This window comes from Saccopteryx leptura, chromosome 3 (genome assembly GCF_036850995.1).
Source record: "Saccopteryx leptura isolate mSacLep1 chromosome 3, mSacLep1_pri_phased_curated, whole genome shotgun sequence".
NCBI lineage: Eukaryota > Metazoa > Chordata > Mammalia > Chiroptera > Emballonuridae > Saccopteryx > Saccopteryx leptura.
The window spans coordinates 245,922,573-245,941,518 of record NC_089505.1 but is presented as its reverse complement, the minus strand read 5'-3'; the positions used below and the strand labels follow the sequence as shown (position 1 = coordinate 245,941,518).

Sequence of the window (18,946 nt, the reverse complement as noted above, 5' to 3'; positions counted from 1 at the left end):
ATTTTATTTGTTACCAAAACAAAAACAATAAGAAAAGAATGCAGCAGAAATTCTCCCTGTCATTTCTGTCTCTCATCTGCCTGGGTCTCACCCCTCCCCCACAGGTACCACTGTTCTTATTTTCTTATCTATCATTCCAGAATTTTTATATAATTGCTTAATCACCAATATAGAGTCTGACTTTCTTCTTTTTTCACACAATAGGTAGCATATATATATATATATATATATATATATATATATATATATTTTATTTCTTTTTTTTTTCTGTAGCTGGAAACGGGAAGGCAGTCAGACAGACTCCCGCATGCGCCTGACCGGATCCACCTGGCATGCCCATCAGGGGGCGATGCTCTGCCCATCCGGGGCATCGCTCTGTCGCGACCAGAGCCACTCTAGCGCCTGGGGCAGAGGCCAAGGAGCCATCCCCAGCGCCCGGGCCATCTTTTTGTTCCAATGGAGTCTGGGCTGCGGGAGGGGAAGAGAGAGACAGAGAGGAAGGAGGGGGGGAGTGGAGAAGCAGATGGGTGCTTCTCCTGTGTGCCCTGGCTGGGAATCGAACCCGGGACTCCTGCACACCAGGCCGACGCTCTACCACTGCGCCAACCGGCCAGGGCCAGCATATATTTTTTTAAATAGTTTTTTTGTATAATGGTAAAATATGTATCACAATGATCATCTTAACTATTTTTAAGCTTGTAGCTCAATGGTATTAAATACATTTACATCACTGTGCAGCCATCACCACCACCTATCTTCATAACTCTTTTCATCTGTAAAACAGAAGCTCTGTACCATTAAGTAGTAGCTGCCCACTCTCCTGTTTTCTCAGCCGGTGGCCACCACCATGCGTTTTTCTTTTTTAATTCAGTGAGCAGAGGAGAGGCAGGGAGAGACTCCCACATGTGCCCTAACCGGGATCCACCCAGTAAGCCCACTAGGGGGTGATGCTCTGTCCATCTGGGGTGTTGCTCCAGAGCTTGGCAACCGAGTTGTTGTTATCTTCTTCTTCTCCTTCTCCTTCTCCTTCTCCTTCTCCTTCTTCTTCTTCTTCTTTTTCTTCTTCTTCTTCTTTCTTCCTCTTCTTCCTTTTCTTCCTCTTCCTCCTCTTCCTCTCCTCCTCCTCCTCCCCCCCCTCCTCCTCCTTCTTCTTTTGACAGAGACAGAGAGAGTTTCAGAGAGAGGGACAGATAGACAGGAAGGGGGAGAGATGAGAGGCATCAATTTTTCATTGTGGTGTCTCAGTTGTTCATTGATTGCTTTCTCATATGTGCCTTGACCAGGGGCTCCAGCTGAGCTAGTAACCCCTTGCTCAAGCCAGTGACTTTTGGGCTCAAGCCAGTGACCATGAGGTCATGACTATGATTCCACACTTAAAGCCGGCAACACCATGTGCAAGCTGGTGAGCCAGCGCTCAAGCCAGATAAGCCTGAGCTCAAGCCAGTGACCTTGAGGGTTAAAACCTGGGTCCTCTGCATCCTAATCTGATGCTCTATCCACTGCACAACTGCCTTGTCAGACCCAAGCTCTTCTTAGCTCCTGAGCGGAGGCCATGGAACCATTCTCAGCACCTGGGACCAACTCGCTCTAATCGAGCCATGGCTGCAGGAGGGGGAGAGAGAGAAAGATATATATATATAAAGAGAGAGAGAGAGAGAGAGAAGTAAGAATGGGGGAGTGGAGAAGCAGATGGGTGCTTCTCCTGTGTGCCCTGACTGGAAATTGAACATGGGACATCCACACACCAGGCTGATGCTCTACCACTGAGCCAACTGGCCAGGACATCTTTTCTTTCTTTCTTTTTTTTTTACAGAGACAGAGAGAGAGTCAGAAAGAGGGATAGGCAGGGACAGACAGGAACGGAGAGATGAGAAGCATTAATCATTAGTTTTTTGTTGTGCGTTGCGACACCTTAGTTGTTCATTGATTGCTTTCTCATATGTGCCTTGACCGTGGGCCTTCAGCAGACCGAGTAACCCCTTGCTTGAGCCAGCGACCTTGGGTCCAAGCTGGTGAGCTTTTTTTGCTCAGCTCAACCAGATGAGCCCGCGCTCAAGCTGGCGACCTCGGGATCTCTAACCTGGGTCCTTCTGCATCCCAGTCTGATGCTCTATCCACTGCGCCACCGCCTGGTCAAGCGCATCTTTTCTTTTTTTACTACCGTGCTTTTCATTACTCTAAGTGTTGGTAGCATATCATACACACTTTTAGCACTTTAAAAAAAGAAATGTAGTAATATATCTTGAAGATTTTTTGTATAAAAGTCTATGGTAGCCCTGGCTGGTTGGCTCAGTGGTAGAGTGTCGGCCTGGCGTGCAGAAGTCCCGGGTTCGATTCCCGGCCAGGGCACACATGAGAAACGCCCATCTGCTTCTCCACCCCTCCCCCTCTCCTTCCTCTCTGTCTCTCTCTTCCCCTCCCGCAGCCAAGGCTCCATTGGAGCAAAGATGGCCCGGGCAATGGGGATGGCTCCTTGGCCTCTGCCCCAGGCGCTAGAGTGGCTCTGGTCGCGACAGAGGCTCTGGTCGCGACAGAGTGACGCCCCGGAGGGGGCAGAGCATAGCCCCCTGGTGGGCGTGCCGGGTGGATCCCGGTCGGGCGCATGCGGGAGTCTGTCTGACTATCTCTCCCTGTTTCCAGCTTCAGAAAAATGCAAAAAAAAAAAAAAAAAAAAAGTCTATGGTGTTTTTGTTAACCACTGTCACCCCAATAAATTCAATAAAATGAAAAAAATTTATATTAACCCCCCCAAAAAAGTGCATGGTGTACTTCCCACTTTCCACGGCTTGACTGTACTATACTTCACTTACCCCTCTTCCATGGTGGGCATTTGACTTTTCTCCCATGGCTTCTTCTTACAAAGTGTGATAGAAAATGGCCCAATGTTTTAAAATAAAATTGTTTAGATTTCTTTGTTTTTTATTAAAATAAACTTACTTGGCCACCTTAATTCATACCCTCCCACTTAAGGCTCAGATTTGGAAGCCACCACCCCAAGAATCCATTCCCTACTGCCCTGCTGGACCGTGAACTTCGGAATGGATTCTTTTTCCAGGGAGGAAAAATGTGTGCCCGGTCAATAGGGAAACCACTTTGATCTCTTCTCTCCCCTCTGCTAATTCCTGCGTCATGCTGTCTTTGGAACTGCAGCAGCTCTTTCAGCCCCTACACTTCTTCTGCCCCCCACATTCCAGGAGCCCCAGAGGGCAGACCGCCAGGAGGGAGTCCGGGTCTGTGGAGGCTGGGTGAGCAGTGGCATTTTTCTCTGAGTAGGCTGCAGAGGGTAGGGTCAAGGCCCGTGGGGGTTTCTGTACAACCAGCCAGGCTCTGCACACACCCAGAGCTACAAGGCAGCCTGTGCAGCACCCTGGGGCCCCCCTGCCTTTTTTGAGCCCTACTGAATCCTGTCTGCCACCCGTAGCCACTGGTTAGTGCCTACTCAGAGTGGGGCACTCCTGATTTGGAGGGCCTCTGAGCCCTAGGGTCTGTGTCTTACTTACTCTTGATCTCCAGATGAGGTGGGAGTCCTCTAGGTTCTGGGCCCTCCCATAGTCCCTCCTCTCCTCCCCCAGGCCTCCCTCCCAGACCGATCTGTGCCGCCCCATCAGGGGCAGCCTTCTCCTGAGGCTTTGGGACTGATAGCCGCCCCCCAGCCCTTCCTTCTGGGGGAGTGGGGACTGTGAAGCCACCCAGCTCCTCAAAGGAACTTTTAGAGTCTATGGCAGGGGTGGCAGATGGGGGCAGTTCACAGCTCAGAGAGACATTTAAGGGAGGAAATAACAACAGTTCTTCATGGACTGGCAGGGGTGGGGCGGGCGCTTCCTTCTGCATTTCCTTCCATTGTTCCTGCCCCTCTTCCTGGAATTCTCCTGGGGGTGGGGAGGGGGTGCTGGGCGGGCTGGGTGCCAGAAAGGGAGGCAGAGGAGGCCTGGCTTTGCTCAGGCCTCAGCGTGTGTGGCTCCTGACCAGGCCTGCTGCTCCCTCTGCTCTCCGCTGCCCTGGGCTGACCCATCAGGGAATCTGGGGACTGACTCTCCAGGCAGGCTCCCTAAGATGAATTGAATTGCTCAAGCAAGTCTCTCCACTCTGCTGTCTTGGTTTCCTCATGAAGGACAAGGTGACTCTGATTGCCAGTGTCACATGAATACATGGATCCTCCATACCCACTGTCAGGTCTTTTTTATAATGCCTGGGTCCTGAGGACACTTCAGGCAACACACTGGTGACAGATATACCCCCTCCCTCACTGGCTAGGGGATGGAAACACTTGGGAGCCCTAGCTTAGTGAACTGTGGTATAAGTTTGTTCCATACTGATAAGATATATTACAGAAAACAGTCCAAATTCTAGAAAATGTGACGCTACTAGCAATGTTCTCTACTAGAACCCGGAAATGAGTATTAATGAACATCTCAGTTTAGTTCTTTTTTTTAGGAAATGTTAGAAAAATTGGCCTTGCCCTGGCTGGTTGGGTCAGTGGGTAGAGCGTTGGCCAGGAGTGTGGACATCCCAGGTCCGATCCCTGGTCAGGGCACACATGAGAAGTGACCGTCTGCTTCTCTTCCCCTCTTCTCCTTTCCCCATTCCAAGTCAGTGGCTTGACTGGTTTGAGCATCAGCCCTGGGCGCTGAGGATAACTCAGTTGGTCTGAGCATTGGCCTCAGGCACTGAAAATAGCTCAGTTGATTCAAGCATAGGTCCCAGATGGGTTGCCAGGTAGATCCCAGTTGGGGTGTATGTGGGAGTTTGTCTCTCTATCTCCCCTCCTCATACTTAAAAAAAGTCTTGAACATATATCAGGCTATTGCCGTGTTAGCAAGGGAACCTGTGAGGTAACCAAGAGTCTACTGATTCCAAGAGGGCTGGAAATGGAGAGATTTTATTGTCCAGAAGCTTAGATAAGTAGCTCGTTTGCTTACTTATTTATCATGGTAAACCATACATGAAAAAACTTACCATTTTAACCACTGTCAACAAAGCAAAGTGTTATGAGTTTATTTGAACCAAGTTTTGAGGACATGCCCAGAAATAAAATCTCAATGAATTGAGAAAATGCTCCGGAGAATGACAGTTTTGCAGTCTCTTGTATACACTTAGAATTAAAGGAGAAAATGTTAGAAACATACATGAAATCCATTGGTGATAGATTAAGGAGGTGGAAGAAAGCAAGTGGGGAAGTTTCTAGCATTGGATAAAAAGCAAAACAGAGAAACACTTCTACATTGGTGGGTATGGAATAATCAACAAGAACGTGTACGGCACATGGAGATCGGATGCAGGGAGCAGATAACAATGAAGTGTTCTGTGGTTTTAGTGTCTGGGGTTGTGTCTTCAAGGGGTAGGAAAAGAAAATTACTCTAACAAGTTAGATCATGGTCCCCATACACCAAGGCTGTGGGTCCGATCCCCGGTCAGGGCACATGCAAGAATCAATCAATGAATGCATCTTCTCTCTCTCTCTCTTCCTTCCTCTCTCTCTAAAATAAATGATAATAAAAAAATGACATGTTATCCTAGATACATAAGAAAGGTAAACAAGGCTTCATTATGGTAAAGACTGACTTTTGTTAAGGAAGTTGTAGGCCTAGGATGTGACTACCCGCTTTGACTTGAGCTTGTCAGGTTTCTTACATAGCACCCTTTTTGCTCACACCATTTAAGCGTACAGTTCAGTGGCATTAAGCACATTCACACTATTGTGCTATCACCTCAATCTATCTCCAGAACTTTTTAAAATAAGGTTTTTATTTAACTTGATTGAACTTCACCTCTACTTTCTCTATCCCATGTTAAACATCTTACTTTTCAACACACTCATTACTTTTCTCACAATATATGCCCAACAGTCTTGAGGTAAGAACACCAGAGTGGCTGACCTGTGGTGGCGCAGTGGATAGGGTGTTGACCTGGGATGCTGAGGTCGCCCAGTCAAGGCACAGTCCTGCTCCTCCCCCTGCCCTATCTCTCTCTCCCTATCTCCTCTATCGAAAACCAATAAATAAAATCTTAACAACAACAAAAAAAAGAACACCAATGCTATCACTAAGAATATAATTCCTGAGAACAGTTTAGGATATTTTTGCAGTTCTTTTTGTCCTTAGTGATATATAATCAATAACTGTTTTAAAGTTACTAGCTAAAGTGACTTGATACCAATGTTGCTTTTGATTGTTTAGGGATTTGTTTTCTTCAGAACTTTTTTGTTACCCCAAACTGAAACTCTGTGCTCACTAAAAAATAAGTCCCCTTTCCGCCTGTCTACCCAGCCCTGGAGAACCATTATTCTACTTCCCATCTCTGTAAACTTGCCGGTTGCAGGCACCTCATATAAGTGGAATTATACAATATTTACCTTTTTGTTTCTGTCTTCGCTTAGCATAATGTCTTCAAGGTTCATCCACATTGTAGCCGATGTCAGAATTTCTCTCCTTAAGTTTGAATAATATTCCTTTCTTTGTATATGTCACATTTTGCTTATCCATTCATTTGTTGACAGACTTTTGGGTTGCTTCCACCTTTTAGCTATTGTGAATAATGCTACTATGAACGTGGGTGTACAATTATCTCTTTAAGTCCCTGATTTTAATTCTTTTGGGTAAATACCCAAAAGTGTTGCTGGATCATATCGTAGTTCTATTTTTGACTTTTAAAGGAACCACCATACTGCTTTCCACAGCGGCTCCACTTGTTTTTATTCCTACTAACAGTGTACAGGGTTCCAAGTTATTCACATTGTCACCAACATTTGTTGTTTTCTGGGGTTTTTTTAATAGTAACCATCCTAATGGGTGTGCTGTTGTAAGCAGTCAGTTTTAAAAATTAGTTTATTATGTCAGGATTGAAGTTTTATGTTGTGAAGTCGTAAAAACCCATATTTAAATCAGTAGGTACAAAGACCAAAAAAAGAAAGGTCTCAGATAACAGCTGTACTATTTATACATTAGGAATAAAATTAAGACACAAATGATGAAAGGACACCTGTGGCTGTTTCTTATTTGTGTGCAGGTAGCATGCAGAAGTTCAGTGCAGGCACCAGGCTATGACTGTGATTGACACGGGCTATTTGCAGCCCCTGAGGGCCATCTGCCACTGTGGAATGCAGTTTTCCCATTTCATAGCTCAGGGCAGTGGTTTTCAGTCGCTGGTCTGCCAGAAATTTTGTGGCTCTCCACGAAAGAGTTAACCACCCTGATGTTGTGTGAAGATTATGGACCCAATGACTATAGACTCTGTAATCTTCATACAACATCAGAACTTTTGTGGACCGGCATAAAATTTCTGACGTACCAGCAGTTGAAAAACATGGGCTTAGGGAACATAACCATTTCCCCCGACACTTTTTGCAGGGTCCCTTTACTGATCATCACATGGTAAATTACTCTATCCTAAGAGCCTAACCATTTATGGGACCCCCTTCCCTCAGTCAGAGAGGTGGCCTCAGCTGTGTGGGCTGTGGCCGTCCTAGACCTCTCTTGGGAGTGGGGCACGTCTCTCCTACCCCAACTTTCTCTTCCCCCTGTTTGAAGGCAGGAAAGTCTGTTTGTTCTTCATTTATGATCATTGTTGGCCAGGCTCTGGGAAACCAGTATAGATAGCTGTGTTAGCATGGCCGAAGTAGCTGCTTAAGTGTGGGATCACTGCAGATGTGATAGTGGAGAAAGTGCCTCTGCTTTCAGGAGATGCCAGTCTGGTGGATTGTTGAGGTCTGATAGTCAAGACAGCCCTCATGTGGGGCACCCAGACAGAGAGGAGGGTGGGGCTGGGCCTCTGGGGAGGGGCCTAAAGGGGTCAAAGTTGACCTTGGGGGAAGGGAAGGTATCCTTTGTCTCTCCTGTGCAGAGAGAGGGGTCCGGCCTTCCAGGGATGGTGCACAGGGTGACTGGGGGAAGGGGGAGCTTTGATGGGTCCTAGGTGACTCTGGTTTGTTCTAGGCAGATCAGCTTTCCTGGGTGGTGGTGGTGAGGATTATGAAGATGATGGTGGGGGAAGAGCCGGGCACATTAGACTAGTTTTCCTTAGTCCACTTTTTCCTCCTCTCAGGTTCCTGGGGGAAGCCAAGATCCCACTCCGGGAGATCCTTGCCACCCCCAGTCTGTCTGCCAGCTTCAATGCCCCACTGCTGGACACCAAGAAGCAGCCTACGGGGGTAAGTGCTCATGGGGCCTCTGCCTCAGGCCAGCTTCTGGACTCAGGGTGCCTGGAGGGCTCCGGGGCGGAAGAGATGGGAGGGGGAACAAGAGGGAGCCCAGCCCCACCTGAAGAGCTCGAGTCATCTTTGCCTCACACCAGCTTGGCCTGCCCCTGCGTCCCTTCCTGCGGTTGGTTTTTCACTAGAAATTGATGTCTTCCCAAGCTTCCCACAGCCTTGGTTGTGCCCCCACCCCAGTCTCCCTGGCAGCCATTTCTCACCACCCAACCCCCTTCTTCACATCCAGAATATCTGACTCATCTGGGTCATAGATTACAAGGGAAAGGAGACAGACAGACATCCCTCTCCCTTGTCACCGGGACCTATCAGACTCCCTTCCTCTCCTCCATTGTCCTCCCCCAGCCTTCCCTGTGCTCTCCCCATCCCTGCAGACAATTCCCAGCCCTCATCTCTGGCCGTCTGTTATTTTTAGTAAGCTAAATATACCCTGAAGGGCTCTTTCTTCCTGGTCTGTAGAGTTCCTGACCTTCCCTCTGGGTCAGCCTCCCAGGATGCACTGGGGGAACTATCGATTTGGAAAAACTTCTTCCCCGTGACGCCCACAGGGATTCTGGACTGAATTCTTTCAGACGGAGTGGGGCTACCTTCCTCCATGGAGTGTGTGTGTGTGAGTGTGTATACGGGGTGCTCCTGGCTGCCTTGGTGAGTCAGAAGTGGCCAGTCTGGGTAGAGCGCTGAATGGCATCACTACTGGCGCCAAGACCTAGAGAAAGAAGATGACTGACTGACGTCACCCAGTGAATTGATGTCCAAGTGGGGACGTGAATCTGGAGGTGCAGCTACTACACTCTCAGGGGTGGAAGGGACTTGAATAGACTCCTGGTTTACTTCCCTCCTGAGGCAGGAACTTTTTCCTGAGGAGTGTTAGGCCAGTGAAGGCTGGGGTGCTTACTGCACAGGTTGATGCCTCTTCCCAGGGGAATCCATTCCTTTCTCCACCTGTACTCACTGGTAGGACACTCTGGTTCAGTGCAGCGTTCAGTCAGCCTGTCTCCTGAACCTCCTCTTGACTTCTCTTTGCACTCTCCAGCCTCCTAGTTCCTAATTGTTTCTAGTTCCACCTTCCAGCATAGGTGTGTGGGTTTTCCCCCTATACCACTAAGCAATTCTCTGACACGACCTGGGTGTCCTACAGTTCAACTCAGTTCTGACCCTACCTCCCTGGGGATAGCGTCAGATTACCCAGGGTAAGGGCTCAGTCCCACAAGACTGCCCCCCAACTCTCAGATGCCAATCGCAAGTCCAGGTCGTCACTTGTGCTTCTGACCGACTAGTGATAGATTGAAAATTACAACAGCGTCTAGGGCCATACCACCCTGAACGCGCCCGATCTCGTCTGATCTCGGAAGCTAAGCAGGGTCGGGCCTGGTTAGTACTTGGATGGGAAAATTACAACAGCTCCGTCCTTGGGTTCAGTTAATTTGCTAGAGTGGCTCACAGGACCTAGGGAAACTTGTCACTTACTAGAGTACTGGTTTCTTAGAAAAGGGACGAGCCAGATGGGAGAGGTACGTAAAGCGAGGTGCAGGGAACGGGCTGAGGAGCTCCCTGCCTCTGCGGGTGCACCGCTCTCCCCGACCTCCGCGTGTGTGTTTACGGGCCCAGAAGCTCTTTAAACCTTGTCCTTTTGCAGTTTTATGGAGGTTTCATTACACAGGCATGATGGATTAAATCGTTGGCCATTGGTGATTAAACTCAATCTCCAGCTCCTCTTTCCTTCCTGGAGCTTGGGGTGGCTGGGGCAGGGGCAACGAAGGGACAGGGAGAACATGGGGTTGGAAGTTCCAATGCTCTAATCACATGATTGTCTCCACTGACCACCAGCCCCATCCTTAGATGCTTTTCAAAAGTCACTTCATTAATGTAATGAAAGACATCTTCATGCTTTTATCATTAGGAAATCCCAAGGGTTTTAGGAGCTCTGTGCCAGAAACAGGGTGTCAGACCACATGTATATTTCTTATAAATCCCAATAGCATATCACTGTAGTTAAGAAGGACTCCGGGGACCTCTGGAACACCCCTCAGGATGCCTGGAAAGGGCTGTGGCTAACTCTAAAGGTGTAAAGCGCTAATGGAGAAATGGTAGCATCCAGGCAGCTGGTGAGAGACATTGGAATCAGGGAACGTGGATGGTGCTTCTCCATCACAGCTCAGGGATGGGGCTCCCACTTTGTTGTGGTCTGGCCCTCAGTGCCTCCAGCCAGGGTTTGACTTCCTGGTTGAGCTGCTCAAATGTTTCTCCACTCCAGCTCTATGTGCATCCGTGACACCGGTGGTTCCTGCAAGTTTTGCACCTGCTCCACCCCAAGCTCAAAGGCACATCTGCCCCCTGAGACAGTGTTTCACACTTGGTCCCTGTCCATGGGGCTGAGTCAGGCTGGTGACATTCCAGAGCCCTCACCTCTCCTCCTCTCAGTCTTGGTTCCCATGATCTGTCTGCGCTTGGCTCACCTGCTAGGAACATGCTGCTTTCTGTATCCTGGGTTGGGATTCCTGGTTGTCTGCAGAGCTTGTCAATCTTTCACAACCATGTCTCCAAGAAGGGTATATGCAGACCAGAAGGTGATGGATAGGAGAAGAAGGCTGGGCCCTGCTTGGTTTAGCCACCACTGAGCACAACTGGGAGAGATGGGGCCTCTCTCCCTGCTGCCCAGGAGGCAGGTCTGGCCTGTGGGGAGTGTCCAGGACCATCTTCTAGTCTCTGTGACAGCACTAAGTCACAGTGCAGCCCCAGGTATGTCCCAAGAGCCTCTGAGCTGGGGCTTCCTACCTGGATCTGGGGCTAGCACAGAAAACCGGGGATATGACAGAAGGGACAGAGAGACCTGCCAGAAGCTATAGATTCTCACTGGCCTTTTATTGCAGCTGATTTCTGGGCTGAGTCCAATGGACAGAGCATGCCAGGCGTCCCCAGCTGGGTGTAGCTCAGCTTGCCTCAGAGGGCCACTGATGGAGGAACCTGCTGATGGAGTGGTAGAGGGCCTGTGGGATCCTTAGAAAACCTTGGAAGGGGGGAGCTGCTGCAGGCTGGGCATGGACTCCGTTGGCCTGTCACTCAGTGTTCTCACCTAAGTCCCTTCAGATGTAGCACAGTGGGCTGCGTGCCATGAGAAGATGCCAAATCTATCCTCAGACAGATTCTAGACTGAAGAGGAAAACACTGTCCCCCTGGGGGAGTCTCCGGCCCAGGGGGGTGTGGACACACATGGAGGAAAGAAGTAACATGCTCCCAAATAGCTTTTGAGAGAGAGCAGCTTGCTCGTTGGGGTACGGCTACCCCAGGAACGTGGTGTCGGCATCCTCACAGCCTTAGCAGCCAGTGTCGGATCAGAAGGAACCCATTGGATGACGAGAACACATGAAACCTAGTGGGTCTCAGAGCCAGGAGGGCTCTGTGTGTTGGGAACAGGGGCCAGAGGTGGGCAAAGTGTTCTGGTGAACTTGAGTTTCCTTCAAGCAGTTCAAAGATGCTGCCACCTGCCCCCACCCCACCCTCTGCTCAGCTCAGGGCCACATTTTACCCTGCCAGCTTCTGGATACTGTCTGAGGGAAAGGTAAATACGATCCAGGCACATAAATGGAATTCTTGTTCATTCTGGAAGTGGGTGCCAGGGAGGTCTACATTAGGTTTTTTCCGAGTGCAGTGTTGGAATTGTAGCCCAGGAAGTAGGCAGCAAGCAGTGGGGCTGAGCGTGGTGGGGTGGGGGAAGGACCCCAGAGCCTGGCCGCATAGCCTGTAGGAGGATCTGAGGAGTTGTCCCCTGTCTTTGCCTTTGCTTTCTTGGACCCTTCTAGCCTGGGGGCCAGACCGGACCCTCCAGAATTCCGTGATATTGTTGACTGTGACCCCAAGATGGCAGACATGGGTGACCGAGGTTCCTGGTGCAGGCCAGCATGTTTTTCTGGACACATGACTGACTGATAGAGGTCTTGTAATAGGATGTCTGCATAGTGGTGCTGGAGTGGGAGACATGAAGAATGGGGCCCATCTCCCTGAATTTAGTGTGTATTTTCTCTGATAAGAACTTTCTCCTACTGATCCATAACACAACCTTCAACACTGATAAAATTAACATTGAGATTGCACTACATCCACTGACATTATTCGAATTTCATCAACTTTTTCAACAGTGTCCAATTAAGGACCATGTGTTGTGTTTGTTGTTTTGTCCCTGTAGTCTCCTTCCCTCTGAGTATTCATCAGTCTCTCTTTGACTTTTCTTTCCTTCCTTCTTTCCTTCCTTCCTTCCTTCCTTCCTTCCTTCCTTCCTTCCTTCCTTCCTCCCTTCCTTCTTTCCTTCTTTCCTTCCTTCCGTTTTTCCTTCCTTCCTTCCTTCCTTCCTTCCTTCCTTCCTTCCTTCCTTCCTTCCTTCCTTCCTTCCTTCCTTCCTCCCTTCCTTCTTTCCTTCTTTCCTTCCTTCCGTTTTTCCTTCCTTCCTTCCTTCCTTCCTTCCTTCCTTCCTTCCTTCCTTCCTTCCTTCCTTCCTCCCTCCCTCCCTCCCTCCCTCCCTCCCTCCCTCCCTCCCTTTCTTCCTTCCAGAGAGAGAGAGGGAAAGAAAGAGAGATGAGAAGAATCAACTCATAGTTGTGTTACTTTAGTTGTTCATTGATTGCTTTCTCATATGTGCCTTGACCGGGGGGCTACAGAAGAGCAAGTGACCCCTTGCTCAAGCCAGTGACCTTTGGGCTTGAGCCAGCAACCATAAGGTCATGTCTATGATCCCATGCTTAAGCCAGTGACCCCATGCTCAAGTTGGTGAGCTGGTGCTCAAGCCAGATGAGTCTGCACTCAAGCCAGCAACCCTCTGCCTCCTAGTCTGACACTCTACCCACGGCGGGCGCCACCACATGGTCAGGCCCAAACTTTCTTAACTAGAGCATTTATTAGTTTGATTGATAGAAAGGCTGCCCCAGGAGGCCTGCTGGATTTGGGGTTCCAGGGAAGGCTCGGCCAGGCCCCCAGTGGCCTAGGAGCTGCGAGGCTGGAGAGCCTGCTGCTACTGTGCCTTTTCTCCAGGTTCAGGCGCCCCTTTGAACAGGGGTGGGGCCAGGTGGGCGGGGGCACAAGGCAGAGCTCCCTCATCCATGTGAATGATGTGACCAGTCACTCCCCTCTTGGCTGGTCAGAGCTGAAGCAGCTGGACGTGAGGTGGGGTCAGAGGTGCGTCTGGGTGGAAAGAGCAGAACATCCTAGAGCAGAACAAGGCTGAGCTCTCTGTGGAGACACCGGGTGGGCCGGCTCATGACTGAGCAGAGTGGTTAAGGGAGCTCCTTCCTGAAGACAGGAAAAGTCATGAGGGAGAGGCTGGAATGCTGAGTCACTTACAGAAGCTTATGTTGTGCTCTATCAACTCATTTAGTCCTCACTGGGCCCCGGGAATGGTGCTATTGCTATTACTACCCCAGTTTTATAGAGGAGGAAACAGGCACAGAGAGGTTACAGCTTTTGCCTAAGTTTGCACAGCACCTGGGTGTGGAACCTGACTTCAGATTCTGTGCGCGTGACCACCTGATGAAGCTGATGGAGCCCTGGGAGTGGCTCTCCTGCAGACCCGACCCCTGTCAGAGCTCTCTTCTTCGGTGGAGGGAATGATAGGAACAGGAAAGACGGTGGAGGGCGCTGGTCTGAGACCAACAGCGGACCTGCTGCCCCACACCCCCCTCTCTTCCAGGCCTCGCTGGTCCTGCAGGTGTCCTACACGCCGCTCCCTGGAGCCGTGCCGCTGTTCCCACCCATGACTCCTCTGGAGCCCTCCCCGACTCTGCCTGACCAGGATATGATGGCTGGTGAGGAGCCCCGTCACCTCACCTCGGCGGGGCCCAGGGGAGGAAGCCCAGCCAGCACTCCGAGCCTGGGGGTGGGCCACAGCCAGGCTTCAGCTGCATGTGCTGCTTTCCCCAGGTGGGGGGAGAAGAGAGGGCACTGGTGGGTGGGAATCCTGGGAGCTGCCTCTGCCACGCAGGGAAAAGGCAGGCAGTGTGCTCCCGTAGGCGTCACTAGGATTAGTGTGAGGATGTGCTCCCCCCTCCAGCTGTCCAGGGCAGGAGCTCTGCCTGGGCTGGGTGCTCGGCACCGTGTGGCTCCAGATGGGTGGGTGCTTCAGAGAACATGCCTGGCTGGGATGGGGTCCGCTCCAGCCGATACCTGGGGCCCCACCCTCCCCCAGTGCCCAGTGCTTCCATGCCCTGCACCTAGCCGGCCTTTGGTGATGACATATGACAAAAGAGCTGGATTTCCCTTGAAAGAGCTTTGGGTTAAAGACAGGGAACATGAACTACAGTCTTGTCCTTGACACCAAGTAGCTGTGTGACTTTGCTCTTACCACTCTCCCTCTCTGGGCCTGTAGTTTATCAGTTGTGAAAAGAGCATACAATTAGTGAAGTCCCAGAGTTGCTTCAGCTCTCTTCCCTTGCCTCTGCTGGGCTTCTCAAGGGAGGACCAAGCCCAGGGTGGCGGGCTTACCAGTGGTGGGCCTGTGTGTCCAGTCTGTGGGAGTGGGCAAGAAGCTGCACAGATGGGCGGGAGGGGTGTGTGTCCCACCCAGGGGAAAGGGCCTACAGCTTCTGTCATGGTGAAGAGACTCAGAGGCAAACAGACCTTAAACCCGAGTGGCCCGTCCTCATGTGCGCTCAGCCTGCCCCGGGGCCCAGCCCTGGGGGCCCTTGTGAGGAAGGCAGAGTAGGGCCCATCTTGGTGAGGCTTGCACCATCTGAGCTTGGAGATGGGGGTCACTGTGGACTGGGGTATAGGCTGAGGGGGAGAGGGGGTGTTCCTGGTGACAGATGGTGGAAAGCCCTGGGGCCCTGAATGTTCTGGGACAGCTTGTGAGGTGGCGTTGACAGAGTTAGGTTCATGCCGTTCAGCGGAGTCTCTTTGAGGTGACCAATCCCCAGTCCTGCCAGGAAGGTGGTGAGAGGGACAGTCCCCTACAGACACGGTGTCTGTTCCCGAGCTTTGTGTCAGCTGGGGTGGGTAGGGAGAGCGGGGCTGGGTGGGAGAGGAGCTGGGCTGGTTCCCACACCCCACTCCCTCTTCCCCTCCTGGGGCTGTGCCCTGCCATGTGCCAGGTGGGGGACAGAGCCGGGCCGAGACTTGGTCCCTGCTCAGTGACAGCACTGTGGACACAAGATACTCTGGAAAGAAGTGGCTGGTCCCCACGGGTGAGACACAGCCAGTGCTGTCCTGATCCCAACCCTATTATTACCCATAACCATCTCATTGCTGCCCTCGTCAGCTCACAAGAGTGAGCCGAGGTGGTCAGAGGGGTTCATCTTGCAGCACATTGGGGAGGGCGAGGGCCATTCTCCTTCCTTCCTGCTGACTAACTGGACTGACTGCCCCCACATCTGAGCTGTTGAAGCTTCTTCTCTTCCTTTCTCATCCATCCTGGCTCATTGGCAGGAGAGGGAGAGGGGCAAGGGAGGGGGTGGTGGGTATTGATATCCATGCACTTTGGATCCTCCATTACCAAGGCTGGATCCCAAGGGCAGGGCCAAAGGGACCCAGAAGTCATTGGCACCCTTTCCTCCCAGACACAGGAGAGGAGGACACAGAGGACCAGGGGCTCACGGGGGATGAGGCAGAGCCATTCCTGGATCAGAGTGGTGCCCCAGGCCCGGGGGCTCCAACCACTCCGAGGAAGCCAGCTTCCCATCCTCCACCATACCACCCTGGCAGTAAAAGGAAGAGAAGTGCGCCCACACCCAGGAAGGTGCTGTCAGACAAGCCACAGGACTTCCAGGTAACGGGCTTTCTATGACCACAGTCTCCTCCTTGCTAGTGCCAGGTGCCTGCTTGTCTGTCTAGCCTCAGGAAAAATCCCTAAATCGCTTCTGGGGGAAGTCTGTTTTTTCTGGGTCCTGAGAAGATGCAGAGTGTACCCATCTCGGGGCTTCACAAGTTCACATCTTGGGGCCCCAGAATAAATCTCTGTCCACTCTTGGTTTTGCTTTTAAAAAGGGGGGGGGTGCACTGTAGAGATTCAGCTTACCTTCGTACAAATTATTTATTGATTTGAGAGTTAGAGGAAGGGGGGAGAGAGAGAGACATGGGGGGGAGGGAGAGGGAGAGATAGATTTGTTGTTCCACTTATGTATGGATTCACTGGTTGATTATTGTATGTGCTTTGACCAGGATTGAACCCGTAACCTTGGCATATGGCGACAATGTTTTATTTTTTATTTTTTTATTTTTTTTGGTATTTTTCTGAAGCCGGAAACGGGGAGAGACAGTCAGACAGACTCCCGCATGCGCCCAACTGGGATCCACCCGGCACGCCCACCAGGGGCGACGCTCTGCCCACCAGGGGGCGATGCTCTGCCCCGACCAGAGCCACTCTAGCGCCTGGGGCAGAGGCCAAGGAGCCATCCCCAGCGCCCGGGCCATCCTTGCTCCAATGGAGCCTTGGCTGCAGAAGGGGAAGAGAGAGACAGAGAGGAAGGAGGGGGTGGGGATGGAGAAGCAAATGGGCACTTCTCCTATGTGCCCTGGTCGGGAATCGAACCCTGGTCCCCCATATGCCAGGCCGACGCTCTACCGCTGAGCCAACCAGCCAGGGCAGGGACAATGTTTTAACCAACTGAGCTATCTGGTCAGGGCCAGATTCAGCCTGTCTTTACATCTGTTATCTGTTTTTCAACTAGAGTTTATCTGGCAAGTTAGCTCCTACTGCTCAAAGTGTGTGGTCCTTGGACCAGCAGCACAAGCATCAGTCATGTGGAGGCTGGTTAGAAATGCAGAACCCCAGACCTGCTGATTCTGAATCAGAATCTGCATTTTAACAAGATCACCCAGATCTATGCAGCTCTGTCTGTCTATCTTTCTCCTCTGTGTATCCATGGCCTTGCTTATTGCTGTGGATTTTTCTGAAAGTCTGTGAAACTTCAATTTGTTCAAGCTCTTCAGAGAATAAAACTAATATTAACCCTTTGATATATTTTAATTCAAAACTCTTATTTGCTTTTTAATTTTGATCCTTTGCTTATTCCTTTGCTTTTCTATAAAATTTCTCATTTTGACATAGTTGCATTTAGTGATATTTAACTCTTCAGAACTACTTTTAAAGTTAAAAATAGGAAACAAATTTTCATCAAGTGCAACAAATTGTAAAAATATATTTTCATTCTAAATCATGGTAATTTAGGTGAAAGTGCTAGCTATCAGCACTATGTTTGCCTGAAAGACAAAAATTTAACTTATTTTTATTATTCCTCATATTTTTTTTAAGTGTGTGCATGCGCAAGACAGGGACAGACAGACAAGAAGGGAGAAGGATGAGAAGCATCAGTTCTTTGTTGCTGTGCCTTAGTTTTTTGGGTTTTTTTTGCGAAAGAGATCTTTTTTTTTTAATTTTATTTATTCATTTTTAGAGAGGAGAGAGAGAGAGGGAGAGAGAGAAACAGAGAGAGAGAAGGGGGAGGAGCTGGAAGCATCAACTCCCATATGTGCCTTGATCAGGCAAGCCCAGGGTTTCAAACTGGCGACCTCAGCATTTCCAGGTCGGCGCTTTATCCACTGCACCACCACAGGTCAGGCAGCTGTGCCTTAGTTGTTCATTGACTGCTTTCTCATATGTGCCTTGGCTGGGGGGCTGCAGCTGAGCCAGTGACCCCTTGCTCAAGCCAGTGACCTTGGGCTTCAAGTCAGTGACCTTTGGGCTCAAGCCAGTGACCATGGGGTCATGTTCATGATCCCATGCTTAAGCTGGTGATGACCACGCTAAAGCCAGTGACCTTGGGGTTTTGAACCTGGGCCCTCAGCATCCCAGTCCGATGCTCTATCCACTGCGCCACTGCCTGGCTAAGGCTTCCTCATGTTCTTATTGCCTTTTTTCTCCTCAGAAAGTTAATATTTTTATTGTAGAAAATTTGGAAAAGGTGGCAAAAAGAAGATAATTAAAATCACTTACCTACCTTTCCATTGTTATTAATAATATATTCTATAGCTATTTTTAAAAAGTCAATCAGTATATAAATAACTGCTGATTAGAAATTAGAACCAGTAAACATATTATTTTTTAATGAAAATTGTTTTAGTATTTTAAAATTTCGTATTTGTAAATATTTTACCAAAATTTGGAAGCAGATATTTTTGAGACTTTTGTTTACTTACAGTTCAGTGGAGACAACTTTTAATTTATTTCTTAGAATGTGAGACAGCATTGAATCTTAAAAAGGATAAAGAGGGACCACTTAAGTATTTGATTTTGATCTCTGAAGGAATTGTCAGTGAAGAGTTGTTCAGGCCACTTCAAAATATCAGCGTCAAAGGACCTGAGGTGCTGATGGCTACACGGACCTGGGGCTGGGTCCTTGATTCCGTCCTGGGATTTAAAGCTGGTATCTTACCTGGGGTAGCTGGCAGCTCTTAAGTGACACAGTGGGATTTTATAGGCACAAGGGACCTTGGTTGGAAAATAGGTTTTTACAAGGCTCTCCCAATTCTTTTTTAATACCCTTCCCAAAAAGCCAGCAATGAGGACGATCCCCAAGATTTCTGACAGTTTTGGGGCGGGGGACGGGGGTAGGTGCTTCTGAGCACTTCTGCTTCCTCCTGCTCATGCCCGCTCCTGGCTTTCAGATCAGGGTCCAGGTGATCGAGGGGCGCCAGCTGCCAGGGGTAAACATCAAGCCTGTGGTCAAGGTCACTGCTGCCGGGCAGACCAAGCGGACCCGGATCCACAAGGGAAACAGCCCACTCTTCAACGAGGTGGGAGGCACTGCGTGTCCGGGCTCA

The 18,946-nt window shown here is 50.0% G+C and overlaps 1 protein-coding gene across 16 annotated transcripts in view; it reads left to right on the top strand.

The window, feature by feature from the left end:
- Window positions 1-18,946, top strand: part of DYSF (dysferlin) — a 226,753-nt gene that overhangs the window by 45,824 nt on the left and 161,983 nt on the right. For 8 of the 16 annotated variants that reach the window (XM_066378027.1, XM_066378020.1, XM_066378022.1 and 5 more), the window contains exons 4-8: window positions 8,041-8,146; window positions 13,884-13,998; window positions 15,280-15,372; window positions 15,745-15,953; window positions 18,791-18,919. In XM_066378027.1, the coding sequence (XP_066234124.1) occupies window positions 8,041-8,146; window positions 13,884-13,998; window positions 15,280-15,372; window positions 15,745-15,953; window positions 18,791-18,919 (652 nt within the window). The remainder of the gene's footprint in view (window positions 1-8,040; window positions 8,147-13,883; window positions 13,999-15,279; window positions 15,373-15,744; window positions 15,954-18,790; window positions 18,920-18,946) is intronic. The other 8 variants (XM_066378029.1, XM_066378031.1, XM_066378025.1 and 5 more) reach the window with 1 other exon arrangement.